A 14207-nucleotide genomic window follows, 5' to 3' on the forward strand; every position below is an offset into this window, starting at 1 on the left:
CAGGATACTCGGTCCTTAGAAAGGACATGTTGACTGAGAGAAAGGATAGTGGTTCATGAAGATAAATATAGAAACTTGTGGTTCCTCTACTGTGCTTTTAAAATGAGATAGAGGCAGCAGAAGCACACGACTCTGATACAAGGAGATACAAAACAAATGTGATTTAGTAAATTGTTCCTCTCAGATTTAGTAAATTCTTCCAGTCTGCTAAAATATTGAGTAGTTTTAGCAGATAAACACCCTACTCATTAAACAATTGCTTTAAAAATAGTCAAAATTTCAAACAACAGAAAATTGAAAAATAAATTATTAAAATTGTTATTGTTCCTAGAATTTATTTCCAAAAGTAAAAATTCGTCAATTAACAATTTGATACACAATCACGATGGAAGTGAAAAAACACGACTGTGAAAAAAGACACGGCAGGAGAGCCAAAAAACGGAAAAAAGCTTCTCTTCTGTGGTCACTTAGATGGATGAGGCTAATGGAGATAAAGAGAACATATTCTAAACCAACTTTTTATGTTCTTTTCAGTGGTATAAATTAAATCTAAGTATTCCGAGCAAATTCTAATTTATTCCATTTTATGGCGCATGTCTCCTTTTTCCTTGATAAGAAAAGGAGACAAATTCTAGTGCCCTTTTTAAGAGTAAAAAGGATAAGAGTGCAACCAGCACCTTTACACCCTTTTTCCCAAATGCTTCCAATCAAAATTTTGAGATAGCTATTTTATTCAAAATAATCCGTAGGTCAAATAGCCAAGGTTCTAGGTTTGGCAACCACCTCTCTCCCCAGCCCCTGGGGCAAGGGCTGTAAGTTATGCCAGTTGTCTATTGTTAACATACGGTTTTTTTTATGGAATTCTATTGAAAATCAGAAGTTCTAGTACGGTACCATTTAAAAGAGTCAAGAGTGACCAGAGGGCAACGAGCCTCTCACGTCCTTTTTCCCCAAACCCAAACGATCAAGTTTTTGAAGTAGCCATTTTGTTCAAAATAGCCCAAAGGAAAAATAACTATGCCTTTGGGGTTGAACCCCCCCCCCCCCCGGCCCTAGGGCTGAAAGTTATGCAAGTTTCTTATTTTTTTAGTGCCCTTGTGAATATTCAAGAAGATTGAAGGGCAACCAGCCTCCCCATGCCCATTTCCACCAAATGAACCAGATAAAGTTTTGAGATAGCCATTTGGTTCAAAATAGTTCGAAGATCATATAGCTATGCCTCCGGGGTTGACACATCTCCTCCCCTCAGCCTCCAGGGCAAGGGCTATAAGTAAACCCCGGCGGCGCGCAGATAAGGGAAGGCCGGCAGCGGCGAGGCCAAAACTAGTAGCGGCGGCGCGCCGCCGCAAATTTTCCGCCAGCCCCGCCGGTGAGATGTCGGTGGCGCGCCACCGGCGCGATACATAGTTAATGTTATGTTTTTGATCATTCATGCTCAAAATTTAAACTTTAAACTTCAATTTACAACAGATTTGGGCCTATTCATGAGTTAGAAACTTCACGAGTCGCTGGCTGTTATCCGCAATTATCCTCAAAACTTAATATTATGTATTTTCTTCTCTTATCACTATTTAATTAACACGAGACTTATATAGGAGAGCCTCTGGGACGTTGTTCCCAAGAAATCTCAAAGTGTTTGCAATTCTTTAAGTCTAACCACATATTTATACCATTTTACATTTTTCAAACGCTGCCCCCACCTACCCATACAAGTCTTACTTCCATGCTTGGCTGCAGCCTAGGCCTTCCAAGGTTGAAATGCCTGTTAACATTTTTTTTATGAATAGACAAACCAACTTTTATAAAAATGATCCACTATGTTATTATATGTTTTTTTTTAATAAATTCAAAAGCCTGAAAGTAAGGATTTTTTTAATCCACTTATGGAGACATGCAAGTCTTGTCTTCAGAGGTGGATCAAAGATCCTATCTTTATAAATTACATCAAATATTTTGTGAAGCATTTGCATGCTTCTCCTGATGCTAAGAAGCTACTCATACCAGAGAAGCATGATGCTCATCTTCATCCAAATGTAATGGACTATGCCAAGGAGCATGGGGTCATACTGATGACAATACCATCTCATTGCAGTCATTGCATACAACCATCAGATATTTCTGTCTGACTCACCCAAGAGTTAGTACAACCAATCTATGGATATGTGGATGGTCAACAATCCTGGAAGAACTGTCAGCATTTACATCACAGATGGGTTGGTAGGAAAACCTTTCCCCTTAACTTTCATACTATCAAACATCCAGAAGGGATTTGGAAGGTATATCCCCTTTCAATCCAGATTGTTTTGATAATGAAGATTTTTACTCTTAAATATAGACAAACCGAATGTTTTTTAGCCATGAAGCTGGTGGCAAATTGCAAAGCTCATCAGAGGTTCCAACGCCATCCCTACCTGCACTGCCATCCTCTCATCCAGTGATTTCAGTAAGCCCGGTGATTTTGCAGCTATTGCAAAATAGGGCAGTCACACCTGAACAGATACAACCACATCCCAGCACTACCAAGAAAACGAAATGCTTCAAGGAAGAAAGGAGGACAGAACAAAAGTGATCACTGATACATTAGTGAAGACCAAGATTGAAGCTGCCTTTGCTACAATGGAGGCAAAGAAGAGGTGGCAAAGAAAAATAAAGCAACAAAAGCAAGAAAAACAAAGAAGCAGGCTGTGAAGAGATTTGGTGAGAAGACAGCACTGAGGGTGAAAATGATGCTGAATAGGTTCAGACTGTGATTGTTGATGACAAATCAGACAGTTCTCTTGGGTAAGGTAGTGGAAAATGAATGTGATTTTAGTTTTGATTTGGGTTGCAGTTGGCAACTTTGCAAAGGTCATCTATGAGGGTCATTACGGAGAAGGTAGAACCTACTGCAGAGGTCATTGTGACGACTATGAGTTGTGTAAAGGTAATGTGTTAAAGTGGCTGGAACATCCAGATCATATCTACTACATGAAAGAGGATTTAGGATAAAAGCCCCCAGTACTTGGACAGTATGTGATCTTGGACAAATGTATTGACTAAAATGTATATTTCTTAAACAAGCACAGTGGGCTCTTAATCTTCGCCTTGATGCAGAAAGTTGGGATTGGCTGACTACAATCTTATAGCTAAGCCTATTTAAATATGATTGCTCTTTTTCACAACGCATGTCAGTGATCGAATCTGTCCATGATTAAGATACTTCAATTTAAGATCCTTTGTCCAAAATTGGGCAGTAGCCTATTTTTCAAAACCAGACTCAAACTGAAAATTTGCAATTCCAATCCCTCTACAATTAACTACCTGTATAAGAGGGAGTAGTCAATCCAGGCTTGTCCCAGTTAACATAAGAACAGGCCAAAATGATTGATAAAGAACGAGTTAAAGAGAGATGGGCGGAACATTTTGAGAATGTGCTAAACCACAACAGAGTTGCAGGAAAAGATAAAGAGGAAAATAAAAAGTATGTGATAACTTGGATGTCAAGGAAGATTTATTTTGTGAGGAAGAATTAGCAACAGTACTAAAAGGATTAAAAAAGAATAAGGCACCCGGTGCTGAGATTGTGGTAAATGAGTTTCTTAAATATGGTGGCTCTGAGGTTAGAAATAAGTTACTGATGATTCTGAATATTATATTGAAAAAAGGGAAAGTACCTAGCGATTTTAGGAAAACCCTAATTAAACCACAAATAAAGGTGATAAGAGTGAGTGCATTGAGGCATTAGCCTGGTGTCTATACATAGCAAATAACTTAGTAATATGATGGTTTTTAGACTGAGAGATGCTCTAGACAAAGTTATAAGAGAAGAACAGTGCGGTTTTAGAAAAGGTAGAGGATGTTTTGACCACATTTTCGCTCTTAGTTTAATAATTGAGAAGTGTCTGAGTTGTCAAACACCTTTGCTCCTCAGTTTTATAGATAATGGGCAAGCGTTCATTTCAGTTGATAGAAGAGCTTTAGCGTAGGCCTTTTCCATGTATGCTATACAAGACAAACATATTAGAGTGATTAGTGCTATGTACAAGAATAACACTGCTGCAATTAAGGTAGGAAATGAGGTTAGCAGCTGTTCCCATATTAAATCAGGGGTTGAACAGGGTTGTGATCCATCCCCCTTTATATGAATCATTTTGATGGACTTGAGGAGCACAGGAAAGGCAATGGGAGAACATAGAATCAAGTGGGAACAAAAAACTTTCTGGGCTTAAATTATACTGATCATTTAAGCATCCTAGATGAAAGTATGAGCAAAATGAATGAGCTTTTATAGGTTTTGTGAGTTCACGGTGCAAGAATATGTTTCAAAACTAATGTTAAGAAGACTAAGTCACTAAGGCTAGGAATAAGTGAAGATGTAAAGGTGACGTTGGGTGACAAAATGATTGATCAGACGGACAGCTTCACTTACCTTGGTAGTAATTTTATTAAAGACGGTGGGAGCAATGAAGGTGTTAAAAGTAGAATAGCCAAGGCTCATGATGTTTTTTCACAGTTAAAAAAAGTTTGGAAGAATAGGAAGATAAGTCTGCAAACCAAGATTAGAATATTGAAAGTTTTGGTGACGTCAGTGGTCAAATATGGTTCTGAAGCATGAGTGCTCCAAAAATCAGAAGAAGATTTGCTACATGTTTTCCAGAAAAATTGCCTATGGACTGTGCTGGGTACCTGGTTGACTGGCTGTATTTCAAACAGTAGGCTGTACTAAAAGTGTGGTTTGATCCCACTTTCTGGGAATATAATGAGAAAGGTTGAGATGGCAAGGGCACGTTCTGCAGATGAAACGTAAAAGATAGCCAAAGATTGGACTTTTTGGCCAACCATCTAGGGCTAAACAGAAAGCAGGTTGTCTGCAGTTGGGGCAGGAGAATGTCATAAAGAAAGATTCAAGGGAAATGGGAACTTGCTGAGAGGGTTTAAACAGAGAGGCTTCGAATGAATTGGGATGGAGGAGGAGCATGCGTAGCTGTGCTGGCCTCAGGCGGATTGGTGCTATGGTTAGTCGTTAGTAGTAGTAGTATCACAAATATAACTATTGAGATGATGATTAGGGAGACCTGCATTTGTAGTTTCCTTCCCAATCATTTCTGTTGATGTCTGAAATAGGTCACTTTCCTCTAATTAGACACCTCCTAGTCTGCTCCTAGTTATTACACCTCCAGTGGTTTTATGACAAATAAGAAAACACATTAGTTGTCTAAGGAAACACATTAGTTGTTAAATTCAAAATTTAACGGTTATGAACTTCAGAATTTTCAGAACCTCCCGTTTCAAGTAACGCTTCTATGTCACAAAATCAAAACCTCAGTGTTTATAAACACCTGCCTATGGCAAGGCAAGGACTCTGGAAATACTGATTCTTTGCTATACCAGAGTGTCTTGAAATATAGAGGTCCTTAAATCTCAAGTTCCTACCTGTAATTTAATCTGGTGTCTGTTCAAAAGCACAGTTTATAGAATTAGCAGTATGATCATTCCCTACCTCACCCATTCTAAAAACCCGGACCGAGGTGCAAGTGCTCCGAAGAACGTAAAAACATAAGCGGCATTAGATCTTTTCACGGGTAGACAAGTCAGATTTCTCTTGAGCGTGAAACTTGGCTTCAACGTTGGAACACTAATTTTGAAGAAACTAGTTTTTAATTAATTTATTCCAATACATACATGAAAATCGGTAATTAGTAGTGCTATGTTATTATTAGATGTTTTTAGGAATTAAAAATAGGCTTCAAAGTCTCAAGTTGGTTTCAAAGGCATTTTGAGAAAGTTTCTGCCAAAATACGTGTCCCAGGGTAATTGGACTGCTGATGGCAGATCAAATGAGAGGAGCTGTTTGTACGCGCCGATATAAATATATATATATATATATATATATATATATATATATATATATATATATATATATAAAATTAGTTCAGATGTTTATAGGAATTACAAGTAGGTTTCGAAGTCTCGAGTTGGTTTTAAAGGCATTTTGAGAAAGTTTCTGCCAAAATACGTGTTCCAGGGTAATTGGACCGCTAACAGTCCAATTACCCTGACAAATGAGCTTCCGCAAGTACATGGGATTCTCATGCTGATCCCATGTACTTGCGGAAGCTCATATGTGGGACGTACTAACCAGAGTTTGGAAATGAGATTACTACAACACAAAGGTTCTATTTCCTTGGCTTTAAAGCAAGATTCTAAGTCTGAAGATTTTACTTCAGCCCTTTCAGAACATATTTTTAATTTTCCAGACCATTTTATTTTGTTCAAGAATGTTTCTTTGATTTCTAGGGATTGGGGTTTAAAGCAAAATTTTCGTGAAACTCTTGAAATAAAGAAAATCTTATTCAAGAATATTGCTTTGAATTGGGATACAGGTAAATTTGGGCTGAAATCTATCTATGATAATTTATTAAAATCTGACAGATGAAGTTCAATTCACCCAATGTAGTTGACCTTTGTCCAAATGTTATATCATTGAACGCTAATGAACCTAATCCAAGAAAATCAAAGAGGCTGGCTTCCACCTTTGCTTTGAAAAGATTTAGAGATTTATACAATATGTAGTTTTATTTGATTTAGTATATAAACTTTTGTTTTAAATTGTTTTAGTTTAGTTTTACTACTGATGACGGTCACCATATATGTGACCAAAATACCTGGTATTTTTTGTGAAATTTATTATACACTGTCTATTAAAAAAAATTGTATCCCTATTTTGAACTTTTATTTTAAGCAGCTCAAATTTTTTTTAACAAATATTGTCTACTGATTTTTTAGTTTCCTTATCTACCATTGAGTGTAGTGTTGAGTGCTGCCTAAAGTCGAAAGCTTCTTACAGGATAGATAAGCTTAGTGCTATGCATTTGAAGAATGGAGGACTCCAGCTGAGATATCACCTTGCTCTTTTAATGCGGATGATTTCCACAAAGGGAGTTGCTCCATCTTCTTTCTATATCGGTGACTTGACACCTATTTCCAAGAAAGGAATGTTGACTACTCAGTGTTTTTTGTTATGGCCAATAACTGTGTTGAATGCAATCTGCAAACTTTTTGAGTAGTTGTCTATTGACAAATTGAAGCATAAATTTTATGTTGCTCTGTATCAGTTCAATTTTCAGCAAGACTTTGGGTGTTCTGATGCTCTTACAGCTGTCACAAATGTCTTACTCAATGCATATAATAGAAGTGAAACACTTGTTTTGGCTGGACTTGATGACCATTGGGTTTTCAACTTACTAGTGCAACCTTATATGCTTTTGTTTGCAGAAAAACAAGGGGTGAATACATCCATCATTAGTGCTTTGCAAAAAATATACTCAAGGATGAAAATTCATCTTAAATTGCCTCCCATCAAATTTAGCTCTTCTGTACCATGTGACAAACTTGTTGATTTTTGCAAAGGTGCCAGGCAGGGAGCTGTCTTTCTCAAAATTTTTCAATTTCTCCTTGATCCTTAAGCACAGTGTCCCTCATCTTGTGTCCTGCTTGGTCTTAACCTTTCTCTTGTTTCTCATGCTGATGACATTCTGAATATCAGCCAGTCCTTAGAGAGGATTTCCAATATCTTTCAAATATTAAGCTGGGGGTATATTGATATAGGTCTTGACTTTAACCCTGAAGTCAGAAATAGTGCTTTTCAACTGGGGAAACTCAAGTTGACCCTCTTCAGTCTATCTGGGAGGCTCTCAAGTCAAACCTGTCAAGCAGATAACATACCTGAAACTTCCAAATGGCTCATCTCTTAAGCATACATCTCCACAGCTAGTATTTCATATTCAGTGCTGCATTTACATTACATATCCTTTATTTATTAAAGCAAAGCTTCATCTTAATAGAGCGACTCTATATACCACCACTGCAATGCCCCAAATTCTTTATTGTGCATTCTTTTGGAAGATTTTTACTCAATGAGATACTGATTAAACACTACATGATCACAGAACCATATGTAGCAGTCCAGAAGAAAAATTTGAAACCATAATTCAAAAGTTTGTAACCACCAGTAGCACAATTTTCTTCTACAGTAATTAAATGATTTGTTTTATGGTACTTATTTATTATACCAAACACACTCAAGAAGTGAAGTTAGGTTATTCATAATAAATATACAAAAACATGATGAAAATGTATTATTTTAGTTTATATAATAATATGATTTGGGCAATATATTTGCCCATTTGGAGGGGGGGGGGGTGGTGGTAAAGTAACCTAGCCTTACCCCAACCGAGGGCCGTCATGTATGGGGGGGAAGGCGGATCACCCCCCCCCCCAAATGATTTTGGTAACTCAGTAAAAAAACATAAGTTGATAAAACTATGGCACAAAGCACCACTATTTTTCTGATGCCACTAAAATTCTTTGTTCAGTTCAATAAAGACCACAAGAATACTGACATGTCATATGCAGAAATTTTTAACCTGGTTGGTAAATGCAGCAGTTTTATCAAATTGTGTAGTGATTTTACATATTGTATTCAAAATGGGCATTATGTTAATTATTGACAAAAAATAGTTGGTAAAAATGACCAGTCAGTCAGTAAAATCTCTAGCTCCCCCCCCCCAAAAAAAAAAATTGGGCTAGTAACAACACTGTGCCAACCCCTAACCTGCCAATATATAGCCCAAATTTTACAAGCCCAATGCATTCTGTTACCTGTCACTTGTCTTTGTGGCTATGCAACTGTTTTCTCTGATCTTACATTCATCAAACTTCTTGACTGAGTTTGGTATAATATATAACTACCTGTTTTATTAGTTGTAATGTTTTTTATATGTAATTTTTGGTTTATTTGTTTTGTTGTGTTTTGTGATTTTTTCTTTTTGGGTTTAGCTCTGTCATTATTTTTGTTAATTTGATGGGTATTCAACAAATTCAATACATATTGCAATTAGCAAATTTTATTTCATCAAGCTTGCTATGGAAGGTAACTATTTTACACAGAAAACACAAATCAAAGGGAAAATACAGTTAATATTGGTCTGGTCTCCAGTATGTTAAAGGGGTTTCATACCACATTTCAAAAAATCTAAGAAAAAATAACATTTAAACTTCCTATAGACCCAGAAAAATTATCAGTTCCCAAATTTATCAAGGTAAAGAACCTATCCTGATAGGTGAAAACTCTGGTGTCTACAGAAATCCTTGTTTGTGTGATCTTTGGTATATCAGAAGAACTGGTCAGCAACTTACAGATAGATTAACTCAGCACCCTACCTTAATTAATAACACACTTAAAAAACAGAAAATTTTGACTCTGCTGTTGTAGAGCACATTTTTGAAAATCCTGACCATACTATTTTGTTTAATCAAGCTAGCCTAATTTTCAATGACAAAGGTATTTTCCAGCACTACAGAGAAGCTGTTGAAATTTATAAATACCAACATTTAGATCTAGCTTTGGACAGGGATTCAGGTGATTTAACAATAAATGAGTTGTATTTTGGTTTTCTCAAAAGAGAAGCCAATACTTTAATAGTCCCAGATATAAACCTTTTACCACTTTCCCAATCACTTAATCAGGCATGTCAACAACCCCTTAAGTCTCAAAGAGTGTCTATAAGGAATGCAATTATTAAAATCAGGAATCAGATGACATAACTCTCCAACTCATTCAATGCTGTTTCATTTTGGTTTCAGTGAATGAATGTTTTTCTTTTATTTCTTAGTTATTTGCAAGTAATTGTTGATGGCAGTTCAATTTTGAATTTCTTTGCAAATCATGGATATTGGTGAATGACTCATTTTTATTGTTGTTAGGTATTTGGTTTTAATTCTTACAATTTTTTGGCTTTTATTGAATTTTATTCCTCTTTTAATTCATTGTCTTTTTTTTCATTGTTTTTTTTTTCACATAGACTTTCTACGTTTTTATTAGTTGGTTTTTTCTTTGGCACTCTTATTGATTATACATTTTCTTTTGCACTGAAGAAGAGAGGCATTTCTCTCCTCAAAATATTTTCTTTGTTGTTTTTTTTGTCAGTAATTTCATTTGGCCTTCAAAAACCCCATTTTTGCTTGTTTTTCTTTCTTTATGTTATAATATAAAGAACTAAATTATTTTAAAATGCAGAATTAACATGTACAATATGGTTTAAAAATTTAAATACATAATACAAACTAGAGATTAGATCTGACTGTTTTATTGTTTTGACCTGTTGTTCATAAAAATAAATAAAATCATAGACCTGATCCTTCTAATATAGTTGTAATGGTTCTAATTTTATAGGTCAGGCAAACCTAATTCACCAAAGACAAAGAGCATAATTTTTTCTCACTGTAATTTTTTTTAGGGTAAAATTCTACTTTAGATACTTCTGGCTATTTTGGAAAGGGGTTAGGTTTAGGAAAAATGAAACTTTCAGGGATGGGTTTAGAAACTTTGAAGTATGTTCCTAAACTTTGAAGAAAAAAAAACATTGATATGGCTTAAAATTCTACTCAAAAGACAGGAATTGCATTTTCAGAACTAAAGTCAGAAAACAAGAAACTGATAACTGAAAATTATGATAAAATGTTGTTTTGTCAAAATTTCAATGGGTATAGACCTGTCATGTAGGCAAATTTCAGAACCCTCTAGAGGGAGAAGGAGTGGAGATAGGTACTTCAAAATATCTTCCCAGGACACACTTTAGACTGTAGCCTAGACCCATCCCTAAAGGATTCATTTTCCTAATCTAACCCCTTTCCAAGATAACAAAAAGTAGCTTAAGTAGAATTTTACCTTTTTTAGAAAACGGTTTTTAACTTTTAGTTAGGCTACTATGAACTGTTTAATCTATTGGGGTCCCATTAAGACATCAAAATACAATTTCCCCCAAAAATGATCACTAAATTAAGAAAGAGCATGAAAAAAGGCATCAAATGATGAATTCACTTTCATCCTAGGTAAATCTGTTTTAACTGCAAATTTACCAGTAAAGTTATACCAAATCATATTATTGAGTTAGGAATAAAGTGAATGCACTATTTGATGCCTTTTTTTATGCTGATTACAAATATAATAATTATTTCTATCGGAAATGAATTTCAGCCCCCCCCTATATATACCTAACCTAACCTACCCCTGAATTGGCATATATATGGGGGGGCTGAAATTCATTTCCGATAGAAATGATTATTATATTTGTAATCAGCATAAAAAAAGGCATTGAATGGTGCATTCACTTTAGTCCTAACTCAATAATATGATTTGGTAGAACTTTACCAATTTACCCAAAAAACATATGCCTACAAAATAAATGCCCAATATAACCCCACCTGCAGGCCACCTACTGACTAGGGCCTAAAGCTTTGGTTACTCTCTGCTCATTCCATATCTGCGATTAGTCACCCAGAAAAACATGAAATGAAATAGATTCGCTTTACCTGTTACTTTTAAGCCTTGACATGGATTCCAGAGATTCATATTTTGCTGGTTTTTGAGGATACATTTCACAGAGAATTTTCTACTCTTTTTTCTACGGTGTTAAGGTCTATGAGAAAAGTAGCGGTAACTTTGAAAATTTAAAATAGATGCCTCTTTAAAAACAAACATTTACAAAAATTTAAATGTTTAGAGTCTAGACCAGGACTTCTTAAACTTTTTTCACTCACGACCCCATTTATGATTGCAAGTTTCCTGGCGACCCCATATAAATATAAAAGAGATAAATAAATTTTTGGTGATGATTTATTTATTGGATAGCAATACACATATAAGCTGTCCTGGCTAAGTGCTTGGCGCACTGGGTTTGGAATCCCTTTTCCAAGGGGCATGGGTTTGAATCCTGGTGTGGCCGGTTATTTGGTTTAGAACGGGGGCCTGTAGTCTGACTCTGTGAGCTCAGCCAGAGTGGACCCAGCTCTAAATGGGCACCTGGAGAAATCTGGGGATGGTAAGCAGGAAGGGTGTACAAAAGCACAGGATGGCTGGCCCCCAGCCCCCCATTGTACTTCTTGGTTGAAGAGCCACAAAATGGATATCAGCACTGCCGGCTCAGACCTTGAGGGTCTAATGCCGTCATACTTACTTACTTGCTTACTTTACCCACATAGATTTGAAAATATATAGTTTTAGAAGTCGTTTAGAAGTACACAGAAATCTAAAAATAAAAATTGCACAAGAAGTTTTAAAATTACATTTTTTATAATGTGTTACAGCGATTGTGGAAAATTCAGTTTTAGTTCTGATCCAAAATTCAGTTAAGGGCTTTTTTGGAAAATGTATTTATGAGTTTGAGCCACTCGAAAGCTCAGCAAATTCCTCTAGAGCTTACAGTGGCAAGTGATCATTCTCAATTAAGCCAATCCAGAATAGCTCTTAATTCAAAATACATTCTTGAAATCAATATCTAGTATAAAATGTGTACAAAACTGTATTTATAGCACTTTTGTGTCATTTACAGTAATTTTTGCAATAGAATTTTTACAACGATTTCTCTCGATTATAAAATAGTCAACACGCAAAATAATTCCAAACAATTTCTTACTACCCTACTTTTCCAAATAATGATCTTTATAATAATATCGGAGAAATAAAATCAGGCCTAGAACGGAGCCTTGCGGAACAGCCCTCCGAACAGGTAAGGGCTGAGAAGATACTCCACCTAAGCTCACACTCTGTACCCTTCCAGATAGATAAGGGTCAAACCAAGAGAGGGGACACCACGAATACCTTAGCTGTTTAATTTACTTATTAAAACACTATGATCAACCGTGTCAAAGGCCTTAGAGAAATCCAAAAATAAGGCCAATACAGTTTTTTAAGGTCGAGTTGTGAACTTATGAACTCTGTGGCATCAATTAGAGTATGAAAAGTTGGGAATTTCGGCAGAAAGCCATATTGGTGAGAAGAAACAAAGGGAACGGAGTGCTGACTGCCGAACAGAAAGGGAGACAGACATCTGAAGATAATTCTCTCAAGCACTTTGGATATAACAGGAAGAACTGAGATTGGACGATAACTACCTATCTCAGTTGGATCACCATTTTTAAGAACTGGAATAACAATGGCTGAATTTAGTAAATCAAGGAAAACTCTGCGGGTTAAAGATGGGTTGGCAATGTGGTTGATGGGCTAGTAAACAAAAGGAGATATGATCTTTAGGAGCTTATTACTTGATCCAAGACAGTAAGGTGTAAAACTAATAGGGAGAGAACCGATGATTTGAAGCATCTTATTGCTATCAGTTGGGCAGAAAAACATGAATCTAGAACTGAAGCAAGGGAGTACAGCCTGTAAAGAGGAGCGGGAGTCAGTATGAAGAACATTAGAAAAATAATTATTACATGTATCAGGTGCGTGTAAAGGGTCAATTAATCTGGCATTTGTGTCTTTAAGGCGAATAGGCATAGACTTCGATTTTGAATTTTTTGAGGGTATATCATTAATGGTGGACCAAATCTTTTTCATATTACCTTTGCAATTGAGAACTTTTGTGTAACAATAATTTTTCTTCGCTTCACGGATGAGTTTAGTGTATATGTTTTTATAATTTTTATAATTTGATAGGTCAATATCACTACTGGTCTAACAGGATAACTTATATAATTTGTTTTTACGAAATGAGGAGACAATGAGAATTTGTGACATCCAGGGGCATATAGCGATAGTTTTCCGGTTAGGTTTACGAATAGGAAAAGTTGAATGGATAATCTCACTTAGCCGTTGCGCAAAACTGTTTGTGGCAGAATTAACCTCTTGACAATTTAAAACATCGGACAGTCAGTGGTTCTTAGGCAATCGATAAAATGAGTCATATTTGCAGAGCTGCAATTTCTAGTAGGCGTTGTGATATTAGTTCTAGTGCGTAGAGTTAGAGGTTGCGAAGGTAGTGACAAGTAAATAGGAAAGTGGTCTGACAGATCCGAAAATATTATATTTGAGGTCAGGTCGTTTCCCAGAGAAGTAGATACAAAAATGTTGTCAATTAATGTTGAAGTTGATCTCACAGGATCAACTCTACTGGGGGAAAAATTTGTGGGTAGAAGACCACTCGCGGTCACATATTCAAAAAAAAGTGACAGATTCAATATTTTTACCAACATTGAGTAGGTTACAATTAAAGTCCCCAAAATCTATTGCCTTTTTATGGGGTAGATTAATAAAATTAGAAAAATCATCAAATAGATTTCAAAAATATGAGGTCGGAAATTGAGGAGGTTTATAAAATAAGGAGAGTATATAGGAATTTTGGCCAATAACTATGTTAACAATTATTGAATAAATACATCTGAGATTT

General features: G+C 35.9%; 1 protein-coding gene across 1 annotated transcript in view; it reads right to left on the bottom strand.

Annotated features, from left to right (window-relative positions):
* Positions 1-11442, bottom strand: part of LOC148952857 (phospholipase A and acyltransferase 3-like) — a 179295-nt gene extending 167853 nt beyond the window's left edge. The window contains exon 1 of the mRNA XM_089088131.1: positions 11353-11442. Coding sequence (XP_088944257.1) covers positions 11353-11417 — 65 coding nt within the window. The 5' untranslated portion in view covers positions 11418-11442. The remainder of the gene's footprint in view (positions 1-11352) is intronic.
* Between the last annotated feature and the right edge of the window lie 2765 nt (positions 11443-14207).

This window comes from Artemia sp. Qi Xiang Cuo, chromosome 4, assembly GCF_049724085.1.
Source record: "Artemia sp. Qi Xiang Cuo chromosome 4, ASM4972408v1, whole genome shotgun sequence".
Lineage (NCBI taxonomy): Eukaryota > Metazoa > Arthropoda > Branchiopoda > Anostraca > Artemiidae > Artemia > Artemia sp. Qi Xiang Cuo.